General features: G+C 36.4%; 1 protein-coding gene across 1 annotated transcript; it reads left to right on the forward strand.

Moving 5' to 3' along the window:
* Positions 1 to 21,669: 21,669 nt before the first annotated feature.
* Positions 21,670 to 22,276, forward strand: LOC130096912 (dachshund homolog 2-like; the record flags this gene model as incomplete). Its single annotated transcript, XM_056263603.1, has 1 exon — positions 21,670 to 22,276. A coding segment is annotated over exon 1 (443 nt), but the record flags the coding sequence as incomplete, so codon positions are not given.
* Positions 22,277 to 23,414: the final 1,138 nt, after the last annotated feature.

Genomic DNA, 23,414 nt, shown 5'->3' on the forward strand with positions numbered 1-23,414 from the left:
TCATTATCGGTTTGATGCTGCAGCTGTAGTGAGGGAGTAGCGCGCGGCGGTCTCGTGACGACTGTTCACGCATCCTGTTCTTAAACTGAGCAGCATCAGCAGCACTACTGTATCTGATCTCAGTGCAGAGCATCTACACCACACGCGTTACAATCAAGTATTGATCAAAAATACTGAAAAACAGTAATATTGTGAAATATTAGTGCAATTAAAAATAATTTGAATATACTTTAAAATATCATTTATTTCTGTGATGCAAAGCTGAATTTTCAGCATCATTACTCAAGTCCTCAGTGTCACATGATCCTTCAGAAATCATTATAATATGTTGATTTATTATCAATGTTGTGCTGCTTAATATTTTTTTTGTAACCTGTGATACTTTTTTTCAGGATTCTTTGATGAATAAAAAGTTTAAAAGAACAAAATAGAAAATATTTTCAAAATAGAAAATATTTTCAAAATAGAAATATTTTGTAACAATGCTACACTACTGTTCAAAAGTTTGGGGTCAGTACATTTTTTGTTCTTTTAAAAAAAAGGAATTAATAGGCTACTTTTATTCAGCAAGGATGTGATAGTAAAGAAAAAGTGATAGTAAAGATTTATATTAGAAAATATTTCTATTTTTAATAAATGCTAATCATTTTAACTTTTTATTCATCAGCTTCATATCACAGGTTCCAAAAATATTATAGTTATAGTTTCCAAAATTGATGAGTTTCAGATCAGCATATTAGAATGATTTTTGAAGGATCATGTGACACTGAAGACTGGTAATGGCTGATGAAAATTCAGCTTTGCATCACAGAGATAAATTACATTTTATTGACATTTATATCAAATAAATGCAGGTTTGATGAGCATTAGACTCGCTTCAAAAACATTAAAATAGTAATGTTTCCAAACTTTTGACCAGTCATAAATAAATAAATAAATAAACATTACTATTTTTAATGTTAATATAATAGTTTTTTTGTTTTTGTTAGAATTGGTTTACTCAAAGTTCAGCAAATAACCTAATAGCGGGGCATGTTGTCACAAAAGGTCAACCAGTGAACTGCATCTTTTTTCTCTGGACTATGGATTTTTCAGTCTTGTGCCTATTCAAAAATAAATCCTGAAATTTTTAATGGAGGAAAAAAAAAGTGACACCTAACCCCATTATTCCGTACATTGTTTTAGGACTACGAGTAGGCTATGTTTTGGTAGCATTTCGTAGCATCTCCGTTTACGACAGGTTGAGGCTACCACTACACAACCGTGACGTCTGGTTCAGAAAAATCACGTCAGCAGCAACTCATCGTATATGCCACGAGATGGCAGTATTTCCTAATGAATTCCTAAGCAACGACCCAGGTAAAAACAAAAAACTGTAGCTACAACTGTGTACTTTCATCTGCAGTGCAAAATAGCCAACTGTGCGAGGACAAAGACATCAAAACACTAATTAAGACATGTCAACCCCTCAAAAAACATCACACAACTGATCTGTTTCTCTCGTCCTCACCTTTTGTGCTCTGTATTCCTCGGCAGGTGAATGTAATCTCTTGTTTTGATACGGCGGAGCGGAACCTGTAAGAGGAGCTGAAGCCGGAGCTCTGCTGACCAGCTGCTACTGTTCCATCACACATCATCATCATCATCACCGGCCCTGTTTGATTTTCCGAGCACCTGTCTGTCGGCCTGTGTGTTTTCCACCGTGTATGGTGTATTCTGAGGCCCGTGTACTGCGGTTGAGAGGTAATATGTAATACGACCGACCACCTTAATAACCTGCAAACTCCACAACTTCTCATTTCTGCTCTGGTTTGTACACAACTTCCCCCACTCACACACACACTCACATTTTACTACAGAACTGCTGCAGCCTAAAAACAATTGGGTCTATTTTTAAAAGTCAGAAGGTGGTTTATATTCTAAAGTCAGAAAGAAAAAAAAAGATAATGAATGTGCCATCGTAATAAAAAATAGGCTATAGTAGCAAGCGACAATCGGCGTCCAAGCATAAATGGCCCATGCATGTGGATGTCAGTTAGGGTTAAAGGTTAGCAATACTTGCTGGTGTCAAAAGGGTCAACTCGTTTACAAAGGAATTCACTTATTTCAGCCTGCAAAAATTATGAGCAGTGGCTATTTTCAATAGATTCTATTTACACTAAGTGAAAAAAAGTGATAGATTATATTTACACTGTTAAAATATCAGAATTTTCTTTGCGAAAAGTGTAAATAGTAGTTAGATGCTGTTTGTGTTTACTAGATAGTGGCAGATCTATTTGCACCTCATGCAATAATAACAAGATTGTAAATTATTATATTTATGCTGCCTTATACACCCCTAATCCTAACCGATAAACCCTTTATTATTAAACACACGTTTGACACTTTATTTCCACTTTTCTACATTTTTCTTAATTTTAATTGAAAATAAATGCCTTTCCGATCTGATATGTGATGGGAAAAGGAAGTAGAGCGAGTTCGGCAAAAAGCGGTTTAGAACAGTGGGCCGAGTCAGTGTAAATAGCATCTGCCAACAAGTCGGGCTATTTGTACTTAGTGTAAATATACACTCTGTTATGGGCATCATATAATAGGCCTATATTTCTGCCTGTGGCCTATGATGTTGGGATGGACTACTACAGCAACACAACAACACTACAGAGGATAAAGCGGTTTGATGAATGGATCGACTAATGTCACATTTGTACACATTATTTATAATATAATAATAGCCTACTGCAAAAATACTACACAGAACATAAATGTATCACGCACATTTGTGGTGTTATTAGCAAAAATTTAAAACTGCTTGTTATAAGTCCACTGTATTGCCAATTTTCACAAAATTTGGAACGCATACTCGGTTTTACACGGTCAATGAATATGTACATTTTTTGCAATGGTAAGCCATTAAGATTTGATGTTATTAGCTGCTGAAATTTGATTGGCTGCTGGTGGCCATGTTTTTTAATGTATCTTAGTGAGAATTGAGGATATGTTAGGATGTCCACCAAATAAGATGTATACCAATTTTCAACTTTATCAACTGGTTTTGGCATTATTAAATAATTTCTGTTGTAACACCCCCTATGAGAGAAATAGGATAAAATTCGATGTGTGTCCACTGTCCACAGAATGTCCTCTTTTCTATGTGTACCAAGTTTCGTTAAGCTTGGACTTTGCTTTCAGAAGATATTGTCCAGTTAGTGAAAATGGGCCACACCCACATATTTCATTAGATCTGTTAAAGTTAAACGGATTGACCGATTGAAATTCTTTTAATAACTTTTTGCCATGAGGGTCTCTGTTCTAGATGATGCATGTCAAGGATTCAGAGGACACAAGAATTTTGTTTCAACCCAACCTTATGGATCCAGAGTTATTAACCAAAATGCAAAGTGGCGCCATCTAGTGTCCGACAGATGTAAGTCGATGCGGGTGGGATTTCTGACTATCTCAAGTTTTGGGTTTTGGACCCAAAACAAGTTTTGGACCCCTAATAACTTCCCCTCCCTCTTGCAGCAACATTTCCTTTCTGATGATGTGTTCACTGGTGTGAGGGTGGGACAATTTACACTTTCTGAATTCACATGATTGTATTGATCCGATAGCTATCTGTCCAAGTGTAAATGCCCTCCAAGACAGATCTGAGACAGATAGCAAACCTCAGGATACATGATGTGAAAACAGATGCGCATGCAAATCTGGTTTATAGGCCACAAAAGTAAACTTAAACTGTGTGCATGTCAGAGATGGGGACTCGAGTTTGAGACTCGGACTCGAGTGCGACTTAAGTCCCACACACAGTGACTTCAGACTCGACTTGAGACTCGTCCTCGAAAGACTTCAGACTCGACTCGGACTCGAGCTGCGGGACTCGTGAACAATGTTTATTTTTAGGAAACGTCTGATGAGCTCGCTGTTATCCCCCTCCCTCCGTTACCTATAACCTGCCTACGTAACCACGTACTACGTGGCCTATTGCTGGCAGCGCGCGCGCGACCACACATGAGAGGATTAACAAACAAAAAGTTCGACTGCACCGGCCGCTGCTGTGCCATTCATCGTTAGCTTTGGGTTCAAAAACTTCAAACAAGACGCGCTCAAAAGAAGCGCTCAATGCAAAATATGCAGTATCACGATAAAAGATTCTGGCTCAACTAACTTACATCTAATTTTATCAGGCGTCTGAAAACGCACCCTGATAGGTGAGTAAACATGTTTAGCTCAGCATTGACCATCTACCGTTAGCTTGCTTATTGCTTTAGCTACCTAACGTTACGGGAGGTTAACTCCGATTGTCTTCCTTATGAAATATGAATGAGCGTTTGTTTAATTGCCAACCTTGTGGTGGTCGATTAACGTAATGTTAATCATTTACGTGCCGCTGGCTGCCCGTTGTCTACAAACAGGTTACAGGATTATTGTTGTTTATGTAACGTTACAGTTTCATTTAGTTATAACGTTACACTGGTTTGAGAGTCTGGGATGTGTTGACTTACAGTATAACGTTAAGCTATGATTAGTTGCATAGGCAGTGCAGCCAGAAGAAGCCAGAAATGTTTTGTGGCCCATACCTAGTGTGTTAAGAGAAGAGAAGGTTAACCAGTCTGATCTCACCCTTTGGATTTTATTTCTAAACATTTTGTTCTTAAGTTACATGCCATAAGTTGATCAGTTGCTTCACATTTACACTAAAGATTTTGAGCATTTGAATGTTTTGGAAGTGCACTGTAGTGTTAATTTCATTTGGACGCAATAGTTTATTTGCATTTAGCTACACTGATGTTTTGCACTAAATAGGAGTGTGTCAATTTTAGTATTGTGAGTTATATCATTTTCTATATTTGGTCTTATGTCTTGGTATGTTCAAGCTACAAGGCAAAATAAAGAAATTAACAAAGTAAAGCATTCTTGGTGTTTTTGTCATGTTGCAATAGCCTGTTTACACTGATTATATACCAAAATCAAAGCTGATACTGTATGCTAATAGATAAAGGAGTCATAATAACATATGGTACCACTTTATTTTGATAGTCCACTTTATACATTCGACTAACTATAAGTAACTTTGTAGCTGCATGTCAACTAACTCTCATTAGAGTATTAGTAGGCTTAATATCTGCTAATTATGTATTATAATATCTTATTTTGTTGGTTCCCCAAAAGATATTCTACTGACTATAAGTAACTTGGCAACTACAAGTCAACTTGTTCTCCAAACCCGAACCCACATCATAACCTGGCAGTCTACTACAGTCTACTAATACTCTAATGAGAGTTAGTTGACATGTAGTTGAAAATGTACATGGTTAGTAAAATGTCTAAAGTGGACTATCGAAATAAAGTGTAACCTAACATATTACATGCTTCGAATTCCTTATATAAAGTTATGCAGTGTTCTAAGCAACCTGGATGGGTCGCTGTACGTGATGCAACACTTATAACCACAAGAGACTTGAGACTTGACTTGGACTCTAGCTCAGAGACTTGAGACTTGACTTGGACTCTAGCTCAGAGACTTGAGACTTGACTTGGACTCTAGCTCAGAGACTTGAGACTTGACTTGGACTCTAGCTCAGAGACTTGTGAGCATCTCTGGTGCATGTACAAAAACGGACTTTCAAAGAGAACCCTATCCTAAGTTCCCTTAAGTAAAATGAGTGTTCTGCACCCGCCCCGCGCACCTCTTATAGCTCTCTATGTGATTGTGTATGCGTGTGTATTGATGTGTAAATGACAAATTGTGTCATCCATTTGTTTCTTCCACCTTAAACTTTTATTCCTTGTTATTACTCATTTTCCACTTGAAAGATATAAAAGCACAAATGCCCTGAAAGAGTTACTACAAAATGTCAAGGGTGTCATTTGGAAAATGTCATACACCGCCTGGCATGAGAAGGGTGATATATTTTAGAGCTCTTCTGTTAATTTAGTAAGCAGTCAGTGGTCCTCTGGTTCATCTCACCCTAGGGGTCTGAGAAAAAATAGACACTGGAAAAGGTCTAAGCCATTCCAACCACTTTGCCCTTGATGATTCATTCACCTACACACTCAAATCCACATATTTAGCCAAACATCTGCCTTAAACTGTCTTCCCATTAGCTAATCCCCTATGGTTGTTTTTCCTCCCTGTTTGCACAGATGTCGTTTAAAGTTTAAGACCTGCATTTTTCTTTGCTTCCTGGTGGTTCAGTTTGTGTGGTATACAGTTCTGCTTCTTAAACTTGCACTGTCTGGTTATTTGACATCTAATGGTAGTTGACCAGGACAAAATCATAGGCTTTTAAGTCAATGTATAAAATGTGTAAAAAAAAATTTTTTTTAAAAAATTAAATTGGTCCTTTTCATTTTTTATGTTAAAGTCAACATGATGCAGAATTTGCAACAAAGAGGTCTTGATTTGGCTGGTTAGCATGGGCCAGTTAGCAGATGCTTGTAGAAGAAACACAAAAGCATATTTCTCGCTGAGAAATTGTATTGAGCAACAATAAGTGTATACTTTTATTAAGCAAGCATTGCATTGACAGTATCAAGATTTATAATGTTACAAAATATTTATATTTCAAATAAATGCTGTTCTTTTGAACTTTCTGTTCATCAAAGAATCCTGAAAAATGTTTTGGTATCCACAGAAACATTATGCAATACAACTGTTTTCAACATTGATAATAATGAGAATGTTTCTTACGCAGCAAATCAGCGTATTAGAATGATTTCTGAAGGATCATGTGACACTGGAGACTGTGTAATGATGTAAAGTAATGATGTTGAAAATTCACCTTTGCATCACAGGAATAAATTACATTTTAACATATTAAAACAGAAAACAGTTTGTTTTTACTGTATTTTATCAAATAAATTCAGCCTTGGTGAGCATAAGAGACTTCTTTTCTTCAAAAAACATCTTACAGGCTCAAACTTTTGAACAGTGGGTTATAAAGTGAAATATCAAAATTGACTAAAAAATCTACTAAAATATAATAACATTTTATAAGCCTAAAAGCATAAAATGGACTTGCTTTGCCAAGATGGCAACAGTCAGGTGGCCCAGGGCTTGACATTAAACTTTTTTGCTCACCAGCCACTGTGGCTATTGGTTTTCCAAAGTTAGTAGAATTTTCACTGGCCACAATTTTGACATCGATATCATGGGGAAAAACTGCCATAGGTATATTTATTATTATGTCATAATTTGGCAGCAGGTATAGTCACTTATTATATTAGTCACATGACGCACAGATCCATTATTTCACAGGCATTTTCTTTCTCAACTGCTTACATTCACATAAAGCATAACTGACGTGAATATACTCGCCAAGACCGAAATAAATTTGTGTGTAAAACAAACTCAATTTAGTACTGAGAGGCGGCTTTATGTGCACTCACTTTGGGTTTGAGCACAAAATCGGGAATGAGTAAAATTTTGCTATCGAGAGACGAGAGAGTGAGAAAGCGCAGCTGGTATCGTGTCTATTCTGCGGTAAATGAGTATTTGAAGATATTAAGATATTTAAGTATCGATATGAATCGAAAAATCTATTTTTGACAACACTACATTTCAGGTTGGCGGGTGTCAATGTCAAGCCCTGGTCAGGCATTCAATTCTGAGTGGCCCTGTGTGGTAATGTCTAGCTTTATCCAGGTGTATTAGACCTTTTTGTTCACAATCCACTTTATAATGTGACGTGTTTCTGAGTGAATGTATACCAACCAACAACAACAAAAAAAGGATATGAAAGTGTCTGGGCTCCTAATAACTTGCTCACTTGTTTCAAGAGACAATCCCAATCCTTTTCCAACCCCCTCACCCCTCTGAGGTCCATGTCTCATGAGAAGTCTTCCTGTGTCTTCACTCTCCAGCTGATGTCATGACCAAGGACAATGTCACAGCCTATTAAAATCGTCCACACTACTGGATCAAACTCAGTCTTTGCTTCATAAAAGAAGTAGGTGGAGAGGGAGAGATAGGGAAAGCAATCCTTTTATTCACACTGAAATTAAATTTAAGCCCCTACTGTTTTATACCGTGGAACGGATGTTAATGTGGTTTCATTTTCTTTTGATTTTTTAAATCTCCTTCTTCTCTTATGTTTTAAATGGGATTACATGTCACAGCTTAAAAGACTAGACAGAGAATTTTATATGGAGAGAGAATCTGCTCAACTCTATGCTAATCGGGATGTTTAATGGTTTGTTTCTTCAACTCAGCCATGTAACAGTAGAACTTGGTGAGTTTTTAGAAAACTGTTTGATCAGTAGGGTTGGTTACCGAACTCGGTACTTTTAATGGCACATTAAATTAATCGGTACCTGAGAAAGCATCCGTTCATAAGTCCTCTCTTAAATTGGAACATAAAGTCCACACTAGGCTTAGCTAGTTTGTAACTATCTCTGTTGCACCATTTGTTCGTAAGACAGAACGTAGCTAGTAGGTCTAGTAGCAGAAGTTGTTTAAATGCTGGGAATGTCAGTTTATCCTTTATTCTAACTTCTTTTGCCTCATTTAACTAACAGTAAAAATACGTTCCCATTAAATACGACACTTAATCATGAATAACATAAGTGTTTTTTTTTATATAAATAACATTCAGAAACTGTATTTGAAACAAAACTAATAAGGATAAATAAACCGGTATTGATACACAAAAAAAAAAACATTAGAAATGACATTTATTGATTATGACTGATTTCATTTGACATGCACAACACGGACCGATGGGACAGATGCACACAGCCGCGAGCTGTTAGGAAGGGTTCGTGTTGATGAGCCTCTAACAAAGTAGCCTAATCTATTCATGTAATGTTCTCTCTCTTAAAATGCAAGCGAGTGTAAATGTCAGCATTATCATATATGTCTAAAGAATTGAAGTCTGTCAGGTAAAAGAAGAGCTTATTGATGCAGTTCAATCTGTCTGCTATTTTATTCCAACCGTTTAGAGGCTTCCGTAAATACGTTTTAATATTGACAGTTGAACTAATGGTGCAACGCAAAAATATTTAGTAGTGCGTAAGTTGTATCTTAGGCAGAGGTGTAAGTCCAGGGGTCAAAAAGTAAAAGTCAAGGAACAAAATACAGGACTTTTACTTTCTGAACCTGGACTTTACACCTCTGATCTTAGTGCCTATTTACGTCAAAACTAGGCTAAAGCTGCGTTCACACTACAAGCGACAAAGCGACACGATACCATTAATTTCAATGGATTTAGGGCAATTTCCGGCGACCATTGGCGACCGGATGGGGCGTGTCCGGCGAACGGCCACTTTGTTTGCAGGAGAAGAGACAAAGTGGTGATAGCCTACCAAACTAGTGAATATCCTCAGTAAAAATGGGACGGTTCAGTTAAATACTAAATGCACAACAACAAAACAAACGTATGAACCGTTTATTTAATTGAGTCTTAAAAGTTTAGGGAGAGTGTGTTTTTAAATGCAAATAACCCATCTTGTTGGCAAATAATGTTTACACTATCTCCAGACAAAATGGCAAAAGAAGCAGTCCAAAAACCAGGAGAGTGTGTCATATAGAGTATTTAGCTTTTGATGCAAAGGACCCAAGTTCGAATTTGAGGTTGATATCTCAAAATATGAGCTTTCAGTGAGATTTTGTTTGGGCACAGTACCAAATCCCCGTTAGATGCCAGTAAAACATACAGTGGTTTGCAGTAGAGTTTTTCTCTCTCACACACACACAATAATTTTTATTACACGCATAAAAATCACACTCTGACATCCATACCAACAACACACCCACACAATTATAGCTGCATAATTTATCCAATTGGCTCTATAATATGAATAAGCAGAAAACAGGAATACAGAGAGTATTTGCTTGATAGGCCAAACGCCAAACCTGAGAAAATGGCACCATCTGGTAAAAAAAATAGTAAAAATTTAAATCTTGAAGCCTTGTCAACAGAATGTAAGCCTATTTACAAAGACTGCATACTTTTACAGTTAAATAGCCCAGGGATTAAAAATTGCAGTTTCAATGGGGACCGTTTTGTCCTTAAGGTCCTGAGTGGAACTATTTTGTTTATCTAGTGCAAAAGAGATTTTTAAAAGGAAATGGGACTGAAATAGTAAAATTCCAATAAAAAAATGCACACCCGTGTCAAATGTTATGCAGTGTGCATTAAAAAACACTGAAAAAGACAACAAAATCCATAAGGTCGCACAAGGGTTAAATATTATTTACACTTAGCGCAAAGTAAATACTATTTGCATTTAGTGTAAATAACTTCTATCATGATTTGCACTTAGTGTAAATAGTGTCTAATGTTTAGTGCAAATAGCCTCTGCCTGCTTTTCTTGAAGCAAGTGACGCTGAAATAAATTAATTACATAGTCAGATGTGGATACAATCTCCGGTGTCCTGAAAATAAAGAAACCTGTGAATTTTAATAAAATAAATAAAAAAGTGTATCAGTGTTCTGATAGATATATAGATATTTGACCCAATATTTGTGAGTACTGTGTAGCTATGTATTTTTATGCTCATTAGAGTATTGTGGTGTTAGCTTAGCAATATTCTAACATCAGACTCCATTGAAGTCAAATGTCTTTTGAGGGTCCGTTTCCATTTGTGGTAAAATGCAGTCCATTATATAGGATACTAATCTGGGTTGAGGATGAGGATTGTATTTGCATAAGATCTGTCTGTTCTGTCTCAGTCTAAGACACGTCTCATCTGTCTCAGTCAATGTCACTCTCTTCTGAAGTGCAGGTCTGTGTTGTCTCATTTTTAGAGTCGGAGTGTTGCCAGCCAGAAACAAAGAGTCGGCTACCTGCTGAAAGTTAAACTTGTGGCAGGATACTCCTGAGATGATTAATGGCTTTGCTTATGATTTCATTAATCTATTAATACCACTGATAAGTATCCTGCTGCTGAGAGAGAAGGTCAGTGTCAGAATAAATCTGGACACTCATTAACCCCTCAAGCCAAACCTCTGCTCATTAGAAAGGTCTGAGAGGCGAGGCGAGAGAAATGGCATCTTGACTGGATAGAATGTTTTTAAAGAAATAGATATTTTCATTTGAATGGTTGATCCAGTTCACAAAAATGATTAATTTGATCACAGATCAGAATGATTTGGTTCACGGTTTATTTTCAAAATCGTATATTAGCCATGCAGTCATGCACCTTACCATTCAAACATTTGGGGTCAGTCAGATTTTTAATGTTTCAAGTCTCTTATGCTCTCCAAGACTGCATTTATTTGATCAAATACAGTAAAAACAGTAATATTGTAAAATATTATTTCGATCTTGATGGCAAAGCTGAATTTTCAGCATCATTACTCCAGTCTTCAGTGTCACATGATCCTTCAGAAATAATTCTAATATGCTGATTTGATGCATGCTCAAGAAACTTTTCTCATATTATTTTTAATGTTCATAAATAGTTTAGCTGCTTGATATTTTTGTGAAAACTGGTATACGTTCAAAAACTTTAAAAGAGCAGTCTATTTAAAAATAAAAATCGTTTGTAACATAAAAAATGTCTTTACGGTCAGATTTTTATCAATTTAATGCATCCTTGCTGAATAAAAGTAATGATGCTTACAAAAAAATCGTACCAACCCCAACCCTTTGAACAGTGTAGTGCATTTTAAAAAGCTCAAAAATATTAGCAACAGGTTAGTGGCAGCACCATCACAAATGATTGATTGTGCTACTTTTGGATCAAGCAAAGTAACTGCTTTCATAAGGTATAGCCATAAATCCAAGTGTATACTTGATAGACAGTCTAGATTAAAACAAGACAAGACAAGGTTTTTTAGATCTGTGCTATGATTAATCTTTTGAGGAATTTTATGTTGAATACAGATGAAAGAGGTTGAAACTTTAGGTGGTTTCTCCATTATCTCATGGATCAAGTTTTTCCTTCATGTTGACTTGTTTCATTTCTTCACCTTATCTGGGTGGATTTCAGTATTTTGGCCTTGTGCTTATGCTGAAAATAGATGCTTGTATGCGTCATACATTTATTAGTGCTCATATCCATGTGAAATCATATCCTGTTTTCTGGTCATTAAGATAACATCTTCACATACTGCATTAGAGTTTCATTTGGATTTAGGTTGATGCAGGAGTAACTAATATTTATAGCCACAATTAAAACCTCTAGCACTTTTTGGCCCTTTTTAATTAAGCCAATAGCACTGATGGCATTGGTCTGTCGAAGATTGTAAGTAAAAAGGTTTTTAGTGTTTAATCAATGCTTAAATTTGTGAGATTTTATATCAGCAGGTTTCCTTCACACATACTAATTTAATCCTTAGACTGAATGACACTTGAAAGCAAATTCAATTAAACTTTTACCAACATGGAAAAATCCATTTAAACACTTTATGCAGGGGAGGCAGAGAATGGTTGTAACAGTTTGCTTTAACATTTGTACCATTGTTTTTTTTCCCTACTTTTTATTTCCAATTTTGATTTGATTTTCAGAGCATTTTAATTGAAAAACAATGTTAACAAACTGAAACCCCCAGTTTCACAGACAATGCTTAAGCCTAGTCCCAGATTAAAATGCATGTTTGAACTGTTTTAACTGAAAGCAACATATATCAGTGCACACTAGTAATATACAGTTGTGGTCAGAATTATTGGCACCCCTGGTAAATATGATCAAAGATGGCTGTAAAAATAAATCTGCATTGTTCATCTTTTTGATCTTTTATTTTTTTTAAATCACAATTCATCTAACCTTTCATTGAAGTAAAATAATTAAAAGTGGGGGAAAAAATGACATTATGAAATAAATGTTTTTCTCCAAAACATGTTGGCCAAAATTATTGGCACCCCTGTAATTTTTTATGAGTAAAATATTATTAATATTTACGTTTTTTGACTTGGAACATGAAATTGCCTATGACTTCTTGTTTCACTTGAGTATAAATATGAGGAAACACAAAGGCCAAATTCCCTTAATTATCCATCACAATGAGTAAAACCAAAGAATATAGTTCTGGTGTGCCGCAAAAGTTGCTTGAGCATCACAAAGTGGCTGTAAGAAAATATAGCTAAAGCGTTAAAAATCCCAATTTCCACAATCAGGGCAATGATTAAGAAGTTCCAATCAACTAAATATGTTACAAATGTGCCTGGAAGAGGATGTGTGTCTATATTGTCCTAATGCATGGTAAGCAAGAAAGTTTGAGTGGCCAAAGACTTTCCAAAGATCACAGCTGGAGAATAGCAGAGATTAGTTGAGTCTTGGGGTCAGAAAGCCTAAAATAATAATCTTTTTTTTTTAAACGACATCACATGTTGTTTGGGAGGGTTTCAAGAAAAATACTACTCGCTCATCTAAAAACAAACTCCAGTATATTTAGTTGTCAGACACGACTGGAACTTCAAAAGGGACCTCATTCTATGGTCAGATGAAACAAAAACAATAACTTTTTGGCAGTAAACCCACCAGATGGCTTTGGTGCAAACAGGGATAAAAAGTACCCCATGTCCATGGTTAAATATGCTGCTGGTTCTTTAATGTTGTGGGCTTATTTTTTGGGGGTCCTGGACATCTTGTACAGATACATGGTATCATGGATTCTAGTAAATACCAACAGATAAAAAATCGAAACCCAAAAGCTTCTGCTAGAAATCTTATAGTGGGCCTTGGTTGGATCTTCCATCAGGACAAGGATCCACAACAAACATAAAAATCAACACAAAAAAGGGCCACTGAGTAAAAAATTAAGCTTCTGCCATGACCATCCCAGTCCCCAGACCTGAAGGAAATGAGTGAGTGAACTAAAGAGAAGATGCATCAACATGGAACTGGGAATCTGAAGGATCTGGAGAGATTCTGTAAGGAATGGTCTCCAAACTCATCAGACATTATAGGAGAAAACTCAGAACTGTTATCTTGGGGGAATTATGTTGCAATAACTCTGTGCCAATAATTGTGGCCAACGTGAAGTAGAGAAAAACATTTATTTCATAATGTGAGTTTCCCTCCACTTTCAGTTGATTTTGAAGGTTAGAGTTTTGCCATTTTTTTTAATAAAAGATCAAAAGGATGAACAGTGCAGAATTTTTTTATAGCCATCCTTGATCATATTTACCAGGGGTTCCAATAATTCTGACCACAACTGTATTTTTTCTAAAGCAAACATGTTTACAAAAGCTACTTAAATCTCCTAATTGAAGTAAGGTCTACTCCTGGCTTAATTTAAGCCCTGTCTATGAAACCAGACCAAAAAGTATTAAACCAATGCATAAACATGGGCTGACAATTAAAAAAATTTATATATTTTACTGATTGAAATGAAAATGCTAAACATTATTTGCAGTGCACAAGGACTTAATATTGAAAATTGAAATTCGACAGTTAATAAATCACAAAATTTGATTGTGCACATGGAGTACATCTAAGAACATGCTACAACGTACTCGGCATACTGCAAAGGTTGACAACATGTTTATCTTTGATTGGACTGTATGAGGTTGTATCACTTTCTCCAGCTCCAGATCTCAGTGTTTTTCTCATCTTTTACCAAGGCAGTGATATCTACAACATTGTGGAAAAAAAAAACCTGGCCAGGCATTTTTTCCCTCTGCCTTTATGGAGAATGAACGGAAAGTCGTAAAACCTGGTGCCAGCTCTTACCTGGCCTTCCAAACCCTGAGATGAACTTGAAGCAGAAAGATGAGTCAAAAGCGATACAACAATGATTTAGAGCCTTGCAGTAGCCAATGTTCAGGGAGCCCAGAGGAAACTCCTCTTTTCCGCCAGGAAAACTTATGAAACAAGAGGAGTCAGTGAAGGAATGATAAGTTCTGTCAGACTATGTCTAACAATAACTGAGAGAATCTCTTCTGCACCAGGAGAAATAAAATAGAGTGGAGGGGTGGAAATATTATGGTGGAAAGTAAACAAGGGCCATCATGTGGAGAAGAAGAGAGAAAACGTGTCAGAGTTTATAACAGAGTATATAACAGGTGGAAATGTCATTTTTCCATTTGAATGCAGTTTCATTTTCAATATTTTAATATTTGTTCATTTTTGACTAAATAATAATTCATTACATTTATATAGCGCTTTTCTCGGCACTCAAAGACTTTACATGGAAAGGGGAATCTCCTCAACCACCACCAATGTGCAGCATCCACCTGGACGGCAGCCATATTGCGCCCACCATACACCAGCTTACTGGTGGAGAGGAGACAGTGATGAAGCCAATTAGTGTGTATATATATATATATATACAGTACACTCACCTAAAGGACTATTAGGAACACCATACTAATACTGTGTTTGACCCCCTTTCGCCCTCAGAACTGCCTTAATTCTACGTGGCATTGATTCAACAAGGTGCTGAAAGCATTCTTTAGAAATGTTGGCCCATATTGATAGGATAGCATCTTGCAGTTGATGGAGATTTGTGGGATGCACATCCAGGGCACAAAGCTCCCGTTCCACCACATCCCAAAGATGCTCTATTGGGTTGAGATCTGGTGACTGTGGGGGCCATTTTAGTACAGTGAACTCATTGTCATGTTCAAGAAACCAATTTGAAATGATTCGAGCTTTGTGACATGGTGCATTATCCTGCTGGAAGTAGCCATCAGAGAATGGGTAAATGGTGGCCATAAGGTAGGCCTTGGCATTTAAACGATGCCCAATTGGCACTAAGGGGCCTAAAGTGTGCCAAGAAAACATCCCCCACACCATTACACCACCACCACCACCAGCCTGCACAGTGGTAACAAGGCATGATGGATCCATGTTCTCATTCTGTTTACGCCAAATTCTGACTCTACCATCTGAATGTCTCAACAGAAATCGAGACTCATCAGACCAGGCAACATTTTTCCAGTCTTCAACTGTCCATTTTGGTGAGCTCTTGCAAATTGTAACCTCTTTTTCCTTTTTGTAGTGGAGATGAGTGGTACCGGGTGGGGTCTTCTGCTGTTGTAGCCCATCCACCTCAAGGTTGTGCGTGTTGTGGCTTCACAAATGCTTTGCTGCATACCTCGGTTGTAACAAGTGGTTATTTCAGTCAAAGTTGCTCTTCTATCAGCTTGAATCAGTCGGCCCATTATCCTCTGACCTCTAGCATCAACAAGGCATTTTCGCCCACAGGACTGCCGCATACTGGATGTTTTTCCCTTTTCACACCATTCTTTGTAAACCCAAGAAATGGTTGAGCGTGAAAATCCCAGTAACTGAGCAGATTGTGAAATACTCAGACCGGCCCGTCTGGCACCAACAACCATGCCACGCTCAAAATTGCTTAAATCACCTTTCTTTCCCATTCTTACATTCAGTTTGGAGTTCAGGAGATTGTCTTGACCAGGACCACACCCCAAAATGTATTGAAGCAACTGCCATGTGATTGGTTGATTAGATAATTGCATTAATGAGAAATTGAACAGGTGTTCCTAATAATCCTTTAGGTGAGTGTATATGGGGATGATTAGGAGGCCATGGTGGACAGAGGCCAATGGGTAAATTTGGCCAGGATGCCGGGGTTACACCCCTACTAATTTCTAAAGACATTTTGGGATTTTTTTGTGACCACAGAGAGTCAGGACCTCGGTTTAACGTCTCATCCGAATTACGGTGCTCTTTGACAATATAGTGTCCCGATCACTACACTGGGGTGTTAGGACCCACACAGACCACAGGGTGAGCACCCCCTACTGGCCTCACTAACACCTCTTCCAGCAGGAACCTAGTTTTTCTCAGGAGGTCTCCCATCCAGGTACTGGCCAGGCTCAACCCTGCTTAGCTTCAGTGGGCAACCAGTCTTGGGCTACAGGGTGATATGGCTGCTGGCCTAGTTGATTTGACACCTTATTGCATCTTTTTTTTTTTTTTTTTTTTTTCTGCTCGACTTCAACTGTTAGTCATAAGCCTTCATTGTCATAATAATGTCGTGGTTTTATATCTCTCATCTGAGCTTTGCAAAACCCACAGTTGGTGAATCGCTGAGCGAACACTTGTAGTTGTAAATCATGCAACATTCCAAGCTGTGTTCCAGCATCAATCAGCGCCATATCTTCAAAATCATTTGGTCATTATTTATCTTGCACTTAGCCTACATTCCTTTACAGACATTTTAGTGTAAATCTACAGTATTTTTCTGGCTGCTAGTTGCTGCACATTAGTAGTTTTTACTGCAGTGGATCTACAATTTATTAGAATTGTAAATGGAAGGAAATTAATGGGATTAGCAGATTTTACTACAGTAATCTCGTATACGGTACATGACTAAGTAAGCATTGCAACCCCAATCCTAATATTTAATACTTAAATAAATATAATGTGTAATTCAATCCATTTATTTGTAAAATATTGAATTTTTGTACTATAAAAGTACAATATTGCCACATATAGTAAAAAGTTCATTTGAATTTAGTTAATAATTAAGCTAATTTTCCTCTACGTAAAAGTCCAAGGAGTTCTGCACTATTATAGTGTCTGGGAGAACATGTATTCAAGATTTAAAAAGTTCCCAACAGGGTGACTTCAATTACAAATGCACAATCCCCTTTTGTTTTGTTTTTGACTTAGAGAAAGTCCAGAGATTAAGTAATTATTGCTAAATTTAGCCCTAACAAATGTCCAAATTCAGTTCATGCGTATAATAACAGCAGTAAAATTGAGCTGGAGGAGACTTCACCTTTCATCAGTGTCACTTTAGGCTGCTGTCACCTCAGACTCATTTAACCAAGAGGAAAATTCATGTAAGTGTTTTTAGCATCTGCCAGATAAGCAACACATCTGTTCTCATTTGCACACAATGACAAAGAGCTGCGGAAAGTAAAGGGAGAGCGTGTCTAAGACTTAGCTGTTTTTTCATACATGTGGCAGTCATTTCTTTCTGGATGACAGCTTGGGACACGCTTAATTTCGGCAAATAATAATTCTAGATGCACATCCGATTCTAAATAGCAGATCATTAACGTGTGTACTATACTGTATTTATCAGATTTATGAGGGTTCTTCATTATCTAGGTCATCATAGTCCATCCTGTAAGGTTTATTCTAGTGCATCTGGATTTATTTTTCCATTTACTGAAGACGTTTGGCCACTCGTCTGATCTTTTTATATGTTTATACTGCTCTTTTGAGTGGCAGATATGTGTCTCTCTGTCTGTAAATGCATGTGTTTGAAAGAAGGGGAAAAATTGATAAGACAGGAGTAGAAATATGGTCCATACTCTTTCTTTATTCTCTCATTCCTTGTGCCCTTGAAGTGATCCAAATCAAGCAAGTAACCAAATCTCTGACCGACTGACCTTGCCTTTTCTGTTTAGTGTTGTGTGTGTGTGTGTGTGTGTGTGTGTGTGTGTGTGTGTGTTCAAATCCTCTTTAACAATGAAACTGTGTCCAGTATAGTTATCTATTCAGAAATTGTATCAAAGTATGTAATATTTCCTGTTTAATGGGTTAATAAGTTGCATTTTAAATAGTAGTATTTGTGTATTTTAATTAGTAGAACTTTTAAATGTCAATTATGATTATTTGCCTTTACATTTCATTTCAATATCTTTAATATCTAACTTTTTTTACATAGATATTCAGCTTTGATCCTGAAAGCAAGATGGTTTAATGTCAATGATATACAAACAAAGGTAAGATGCCATGGACACATTTTCATCATTCTCTTTTGTTAACTTAAATGAGTGTTAATCACATAAAAATGAATGATCTTCAAATCCATATGCTTAACTTCCCCTCAAGAACGCATGTCAAAAATAGAAACTGGTGTATTACAGGTTTTGTTAATAGATTATACTGTAAATCGCTATGGATAAGAACATCTGCTAACTGACATTTTATTTTTTTTATACAAATTTAAATATGATATTTAACATAGCCTATAATATAATTAAATACATAAATAAGATGGGAAAAACTTCCCTTCACTTCACTCTAAATGCTACACATAACAATATCGTGAAAACGGGTGACGGAAATGCCAGAAGTATTAATACAGTGTTCAAATGGTATGTTTAAAGGTTTTTGGGGTCAAATTAATACCCTTATATTAATACTCCATTTTCAAATCATTCCTTCACCTCTAAATGAGTGTTTCTGCAGCTACAGCCTTCACACTATTCATTTTAACCATTTAAAGAGCAGCATGTCAGTTTAATACTTGTTATACACTCTCTCTCTCCTTTAAATTGGATTTGAATGGATTAACTCCAGCCTCGTTTTGCAGAAAGTTTCATTCTTACTGTTCATAATTAAATTTCACCCTGATATCCAAATTCAGGTCAAAGTGTCATTAAGGTCATTGACATTTTCCTGACACTTTATCCTAATCCCACATGTATTGACTTTGGTCTACAATGGAAAGTTGTGAAGTTGCTTTTCAATATCCAAAAGGAGTTTTTCAAGTGTTCATAATGTTGATAGATTGTTTAGATCATGCATCTAAATCAGTTTTATTAGCATGCTGTTTTGTAATGGTTTCATGACTACTCTATGTCGTCTGAGTCAGTTAGTTTTCTAAATGTGTATATATCAAAAGCTCATGCTGAGATAAGACCATTGTTCTAGACATTATAATCTTGCAATAAATAGTCGGAAAGCTCTATAGCAAAATAGTATCTACTGTATTTGGCTAACTGCTTCTAAAGCGTGAGGTCACTATAAAAAATGCCTTTATTTTCATCTAATTTAATAGTACTTTTGTCCTATTAATATACAGTTAAATCATATTTTGCTACAAATTCTACAACAACAAAGGTGTTTCTATCAGTGATGTTCAGGAAAATCGATTTAATGGGATATAAGCTTTAGGTAATTGATGCCACAATTTTTGGTTGAACTATCCATTTTCCATTACAGAACACTTTAAAAGAGATTTTACAAATTCATTAATGTGAATAAAGAGATGGCATGCCTGATGGGAATACAAATGTTGTTAAGGAGATGTGTGGGGTATTTTAATGGCATTTTTCTCAAAGGATTTCTCACGAGTCCCAGGAGAGGGGTGCACAGAAGTCTTTCCACAGACGCATCCAGATGTGTGAGCTTGTTTTCCCAATGATGCTGAACAGATGGCATTCAAACGCTTGAGTACCTGACTTAGCCTGACCTATAAAAGACAAAGCTGATTCTTCTATTGCCTAAGGACCATGCTTCTTAATTCACGCTTTATTTTCTTGACATAGGACTATCGCGCACAATTTAGTGTGCATGAACAGTTTAGTGTGTGTAACACATTGGACTGCTGGGGCAGTACCCTTAAAAGGACATCTGTGTACCTTTTTTACTCCAAAAGGTGTATATACCTTAGAGTAGAAATACGTACCTATACTACTATGATCCTTTTTGTGGTAAAAAATAAACAAAAGGTACAAAGATTTCCTTTTTAAGGGTACTGCCCCAACGAGCTTTTGTACCCCTAAAGGTACAATATTTGCAACTTTTTTTCTCTGCATGAGTGGAAATTTCAGTTACACTTTATTTTTAAGGATTCTTTGTTACAGTGTAATTATACATTGTAAGTACTGAGTAATACATGTAGTACTTACTATAGCATTAGGGTTTGGTTTGGGGTTAATTTATGCACTTATGCGTAATTTACTGTTATTACAGTTACAGTAACATATGTAACGAGGACACTAAAATAAAGTGTTACCAAATATTTTGTGAATATTGTATTTTATGGACAGAGGTTCATATGAAAAAAATGGTTCAAGAGTACTTTATCGGATGGATGGATGATTAGAAATGTTGCCATAACTTAAAATAAGTTAGTTGAAATACTAAAATTACTCAAACTGAAATACAAATAAATTAAAGCTGAATACAAATCGAAAGCACATAACAAATTTAAAATAATTAATTTCAAATAAAATAGTTAATTTCAAATATTAATAAGTACTATAATAGTAGCTAAATACAACTAAAATAACAACTTAAATGTTCCATGGTGTGACAAACGATTTTTTAAAAAAAGAAATAGGCTATAAAATATTCCCTGTAAGTTTTGTTTACATAGTGTAAATGGTGTTTTCAACATGTGCAAATAGCATATCTATGTTTATACTTTACAAAGTGTAAATAGTGAAGGAAGCTATTCACACAAAATGTAAATAGAAGTAGGCTAATGTGCTATTTGTACTGTGGTAAATTGTGTGAGCAGAGTGGGCGAATCTGTGCAAATAGCCTTCACCAATAAATTGCCTATTTGTAGTTACTTCAAAAAAGAATTTGCCTATTATTAATTAAAAAAGCATATATATATATATATATATATATATACATATATATATATATATATATATACATACATACATACATACATACATACATACATACATACATACATACATACATACATACATACATACATACATACATACATACATATACATATATATATATATATATATATATATATATATATATATATATATATATATATATATATATATATAATGAGAAAAAAAAGTTTAGAATAATTTTGAGATTGATGGATGGTTTCAGATATGGGTTGGGATGTCTCGTCTGAATGATCATAACAGCTTGAGAGAAGCATTGAGCTGGACACTCGTTCAATAGAGGAGGAGGGCTGTAATTTCTCGCCCTCCAGTGAAGTCTTTACGCATAAATTGGAGCACATGTGGTTGGCAAAATGGTGCATCATTCTTCCAATGAGAGGCGGAGTCAACCGAACCGTGAAGCGCTCCGTTCATCTGAATTTTCACACGGGTAAAGAGGGGCGCGCGGCTCGTTGCTGCCAGTTTGCTCTCTGGACGCAGTGCATAAGAGAGGGACGCACATAAGAGAGTGAGGGATGAGAAAGTAGACGACGTAAAAGGGCACATTAAGAAAGTTAATTGTAATAACCACTATGGCCGTTCCTGCGACTCTTCCGGTTCACTCTGGGACTTCTGTAGTGTCCGGTAAACTCTTCAGAGCTGACCCGTTCTTCTCGAGTCCCACGGACTCTCCGCGTCTGATCAACTCGCTGAACGCGACGCTTCCGAGCGGCGTAGCGACAAACGAATGCAAAATCGTGGAGGTGCACGGGGTGAAAGTCGCTTCTTTCAACGTTGATGGTCAAGAGCTCATTTGTCTCCCGCAAGTCTTCGACCTGTTCTTGAAGCACCTTGTCGGCGGACTGCACACCGTGTACACGAAACTCAAGCGTTTGGATATAAACCCGGTGGTGTGCTCCGTGGAGCAGGTGCGCGTGTTGCGCGGACTCGGTGCCATCCAGCCCGGAGTGAACCGCTGCAAACTCATTTCCAGAAAAGATTTCGAAGCGTTGTACAACGACTGTACCAATGCAAGGTTCGTTTGGTGAATTCTTTTTTTTTTTTTTTTTTTTTTTCTGTAAGTTTAAATAATTGCTGTGCATGCATTAACTTTTAAATTGCAGATCCTAAAGTAAACAAATAATTTTCAATACTTTTTCAATATTAAAAGCACTGCACAGAAATGTGTGAAACAGAATGTAGGCTATTTTCCATCAGGGTTTGGTAGAGGAACATAGTGTCCCGTTATGTTGCTCTTGAGTCCTTTCAAATGGCGACAGAAAGCAACAAGTGGAGCTCCAGTTTTGACTTGGTGGCAAATGATGAAAGAAATAGGCTATTAAGAATAAAAATAAATATTAAGAATAAATCTTGTCAAAAGCTCTAAGAAAGTTCTTAGAAATTAAATCCTTGTGTTTTTTTTTTTTTATTGAAATTTTCTGCAGATATATTGATTTGATAGTACTTGTCTGTTAAATACTCAAGAGAGTAACTTTGGTTGACTTATTTTGTTTTATGGTTTTCTTGCCAAACGACAATGTGACTTCCTGAATGTTGGTTACATCCCATCCCATCCCACTTTGATTTGGCGGCCAAAAGTTTTTTTTTTTATATTAATATTTTAAAACTAAATTGCAAATAAAATCAATCAAATATTATGCCAACTAAATATTCCAACATTTATTTTTTCAAGAATTTAAACTTTTTAACAAGACTTCATTTTTACAATCTAGAAGGTTACACTTGACATTTTTTACTTTTAAGCAACAACATATATTAAATTACTTTAACTAAGAAGGTAAAAACGTGTTCATGACAGATGTTTGCAGATTGCATTCGGACTATCTCAGATATTCTGCCAATGCAAGGTCCCGCAACCGCTATATGAGGTACATTTTCATGATAAAACTTTTATCAAGGAAGTTTGCTTGCCTTACAATGTGCTGTGTTCTCCATGGACACGCTGGAATACTTCCACAGACCCCTGAATGAAAACCCATGGCTCTAATTGGATGGAATAGTTCCGTCAGGAACCATTAGTTCTGTGAATACACGTTGTGCGTCAGCTTGTGATTGTAATTGCCATTCTTTGAAGCCCAGTGCATGCCTGTCTTGTTCAATCCCCTTAGATCCTCACATACTTGACACAGATCAATTTTCCAGATCCTTACGTA

The sequence above is a fragment of the Rhinichthys klamathensis genome, unplaced genomic scaffold, assembly GCF_029890125.1.
Source record: "Rhinichthys klamathensis goyatoka isolate OS25496 unplaced genomic scaffold, OSU_Roscu_1.1 h1tg000208l_1, whole genome shotgun sequence".
In the NCBI taxonomy this organism is placed as follows: domain Eukaryota; kingdom Metazoa; phylum Chordata; class Actinopteri; order Cypriniformes; family Leuciscidae; genus Rhinichthys; species Rhinichthys klamathensis.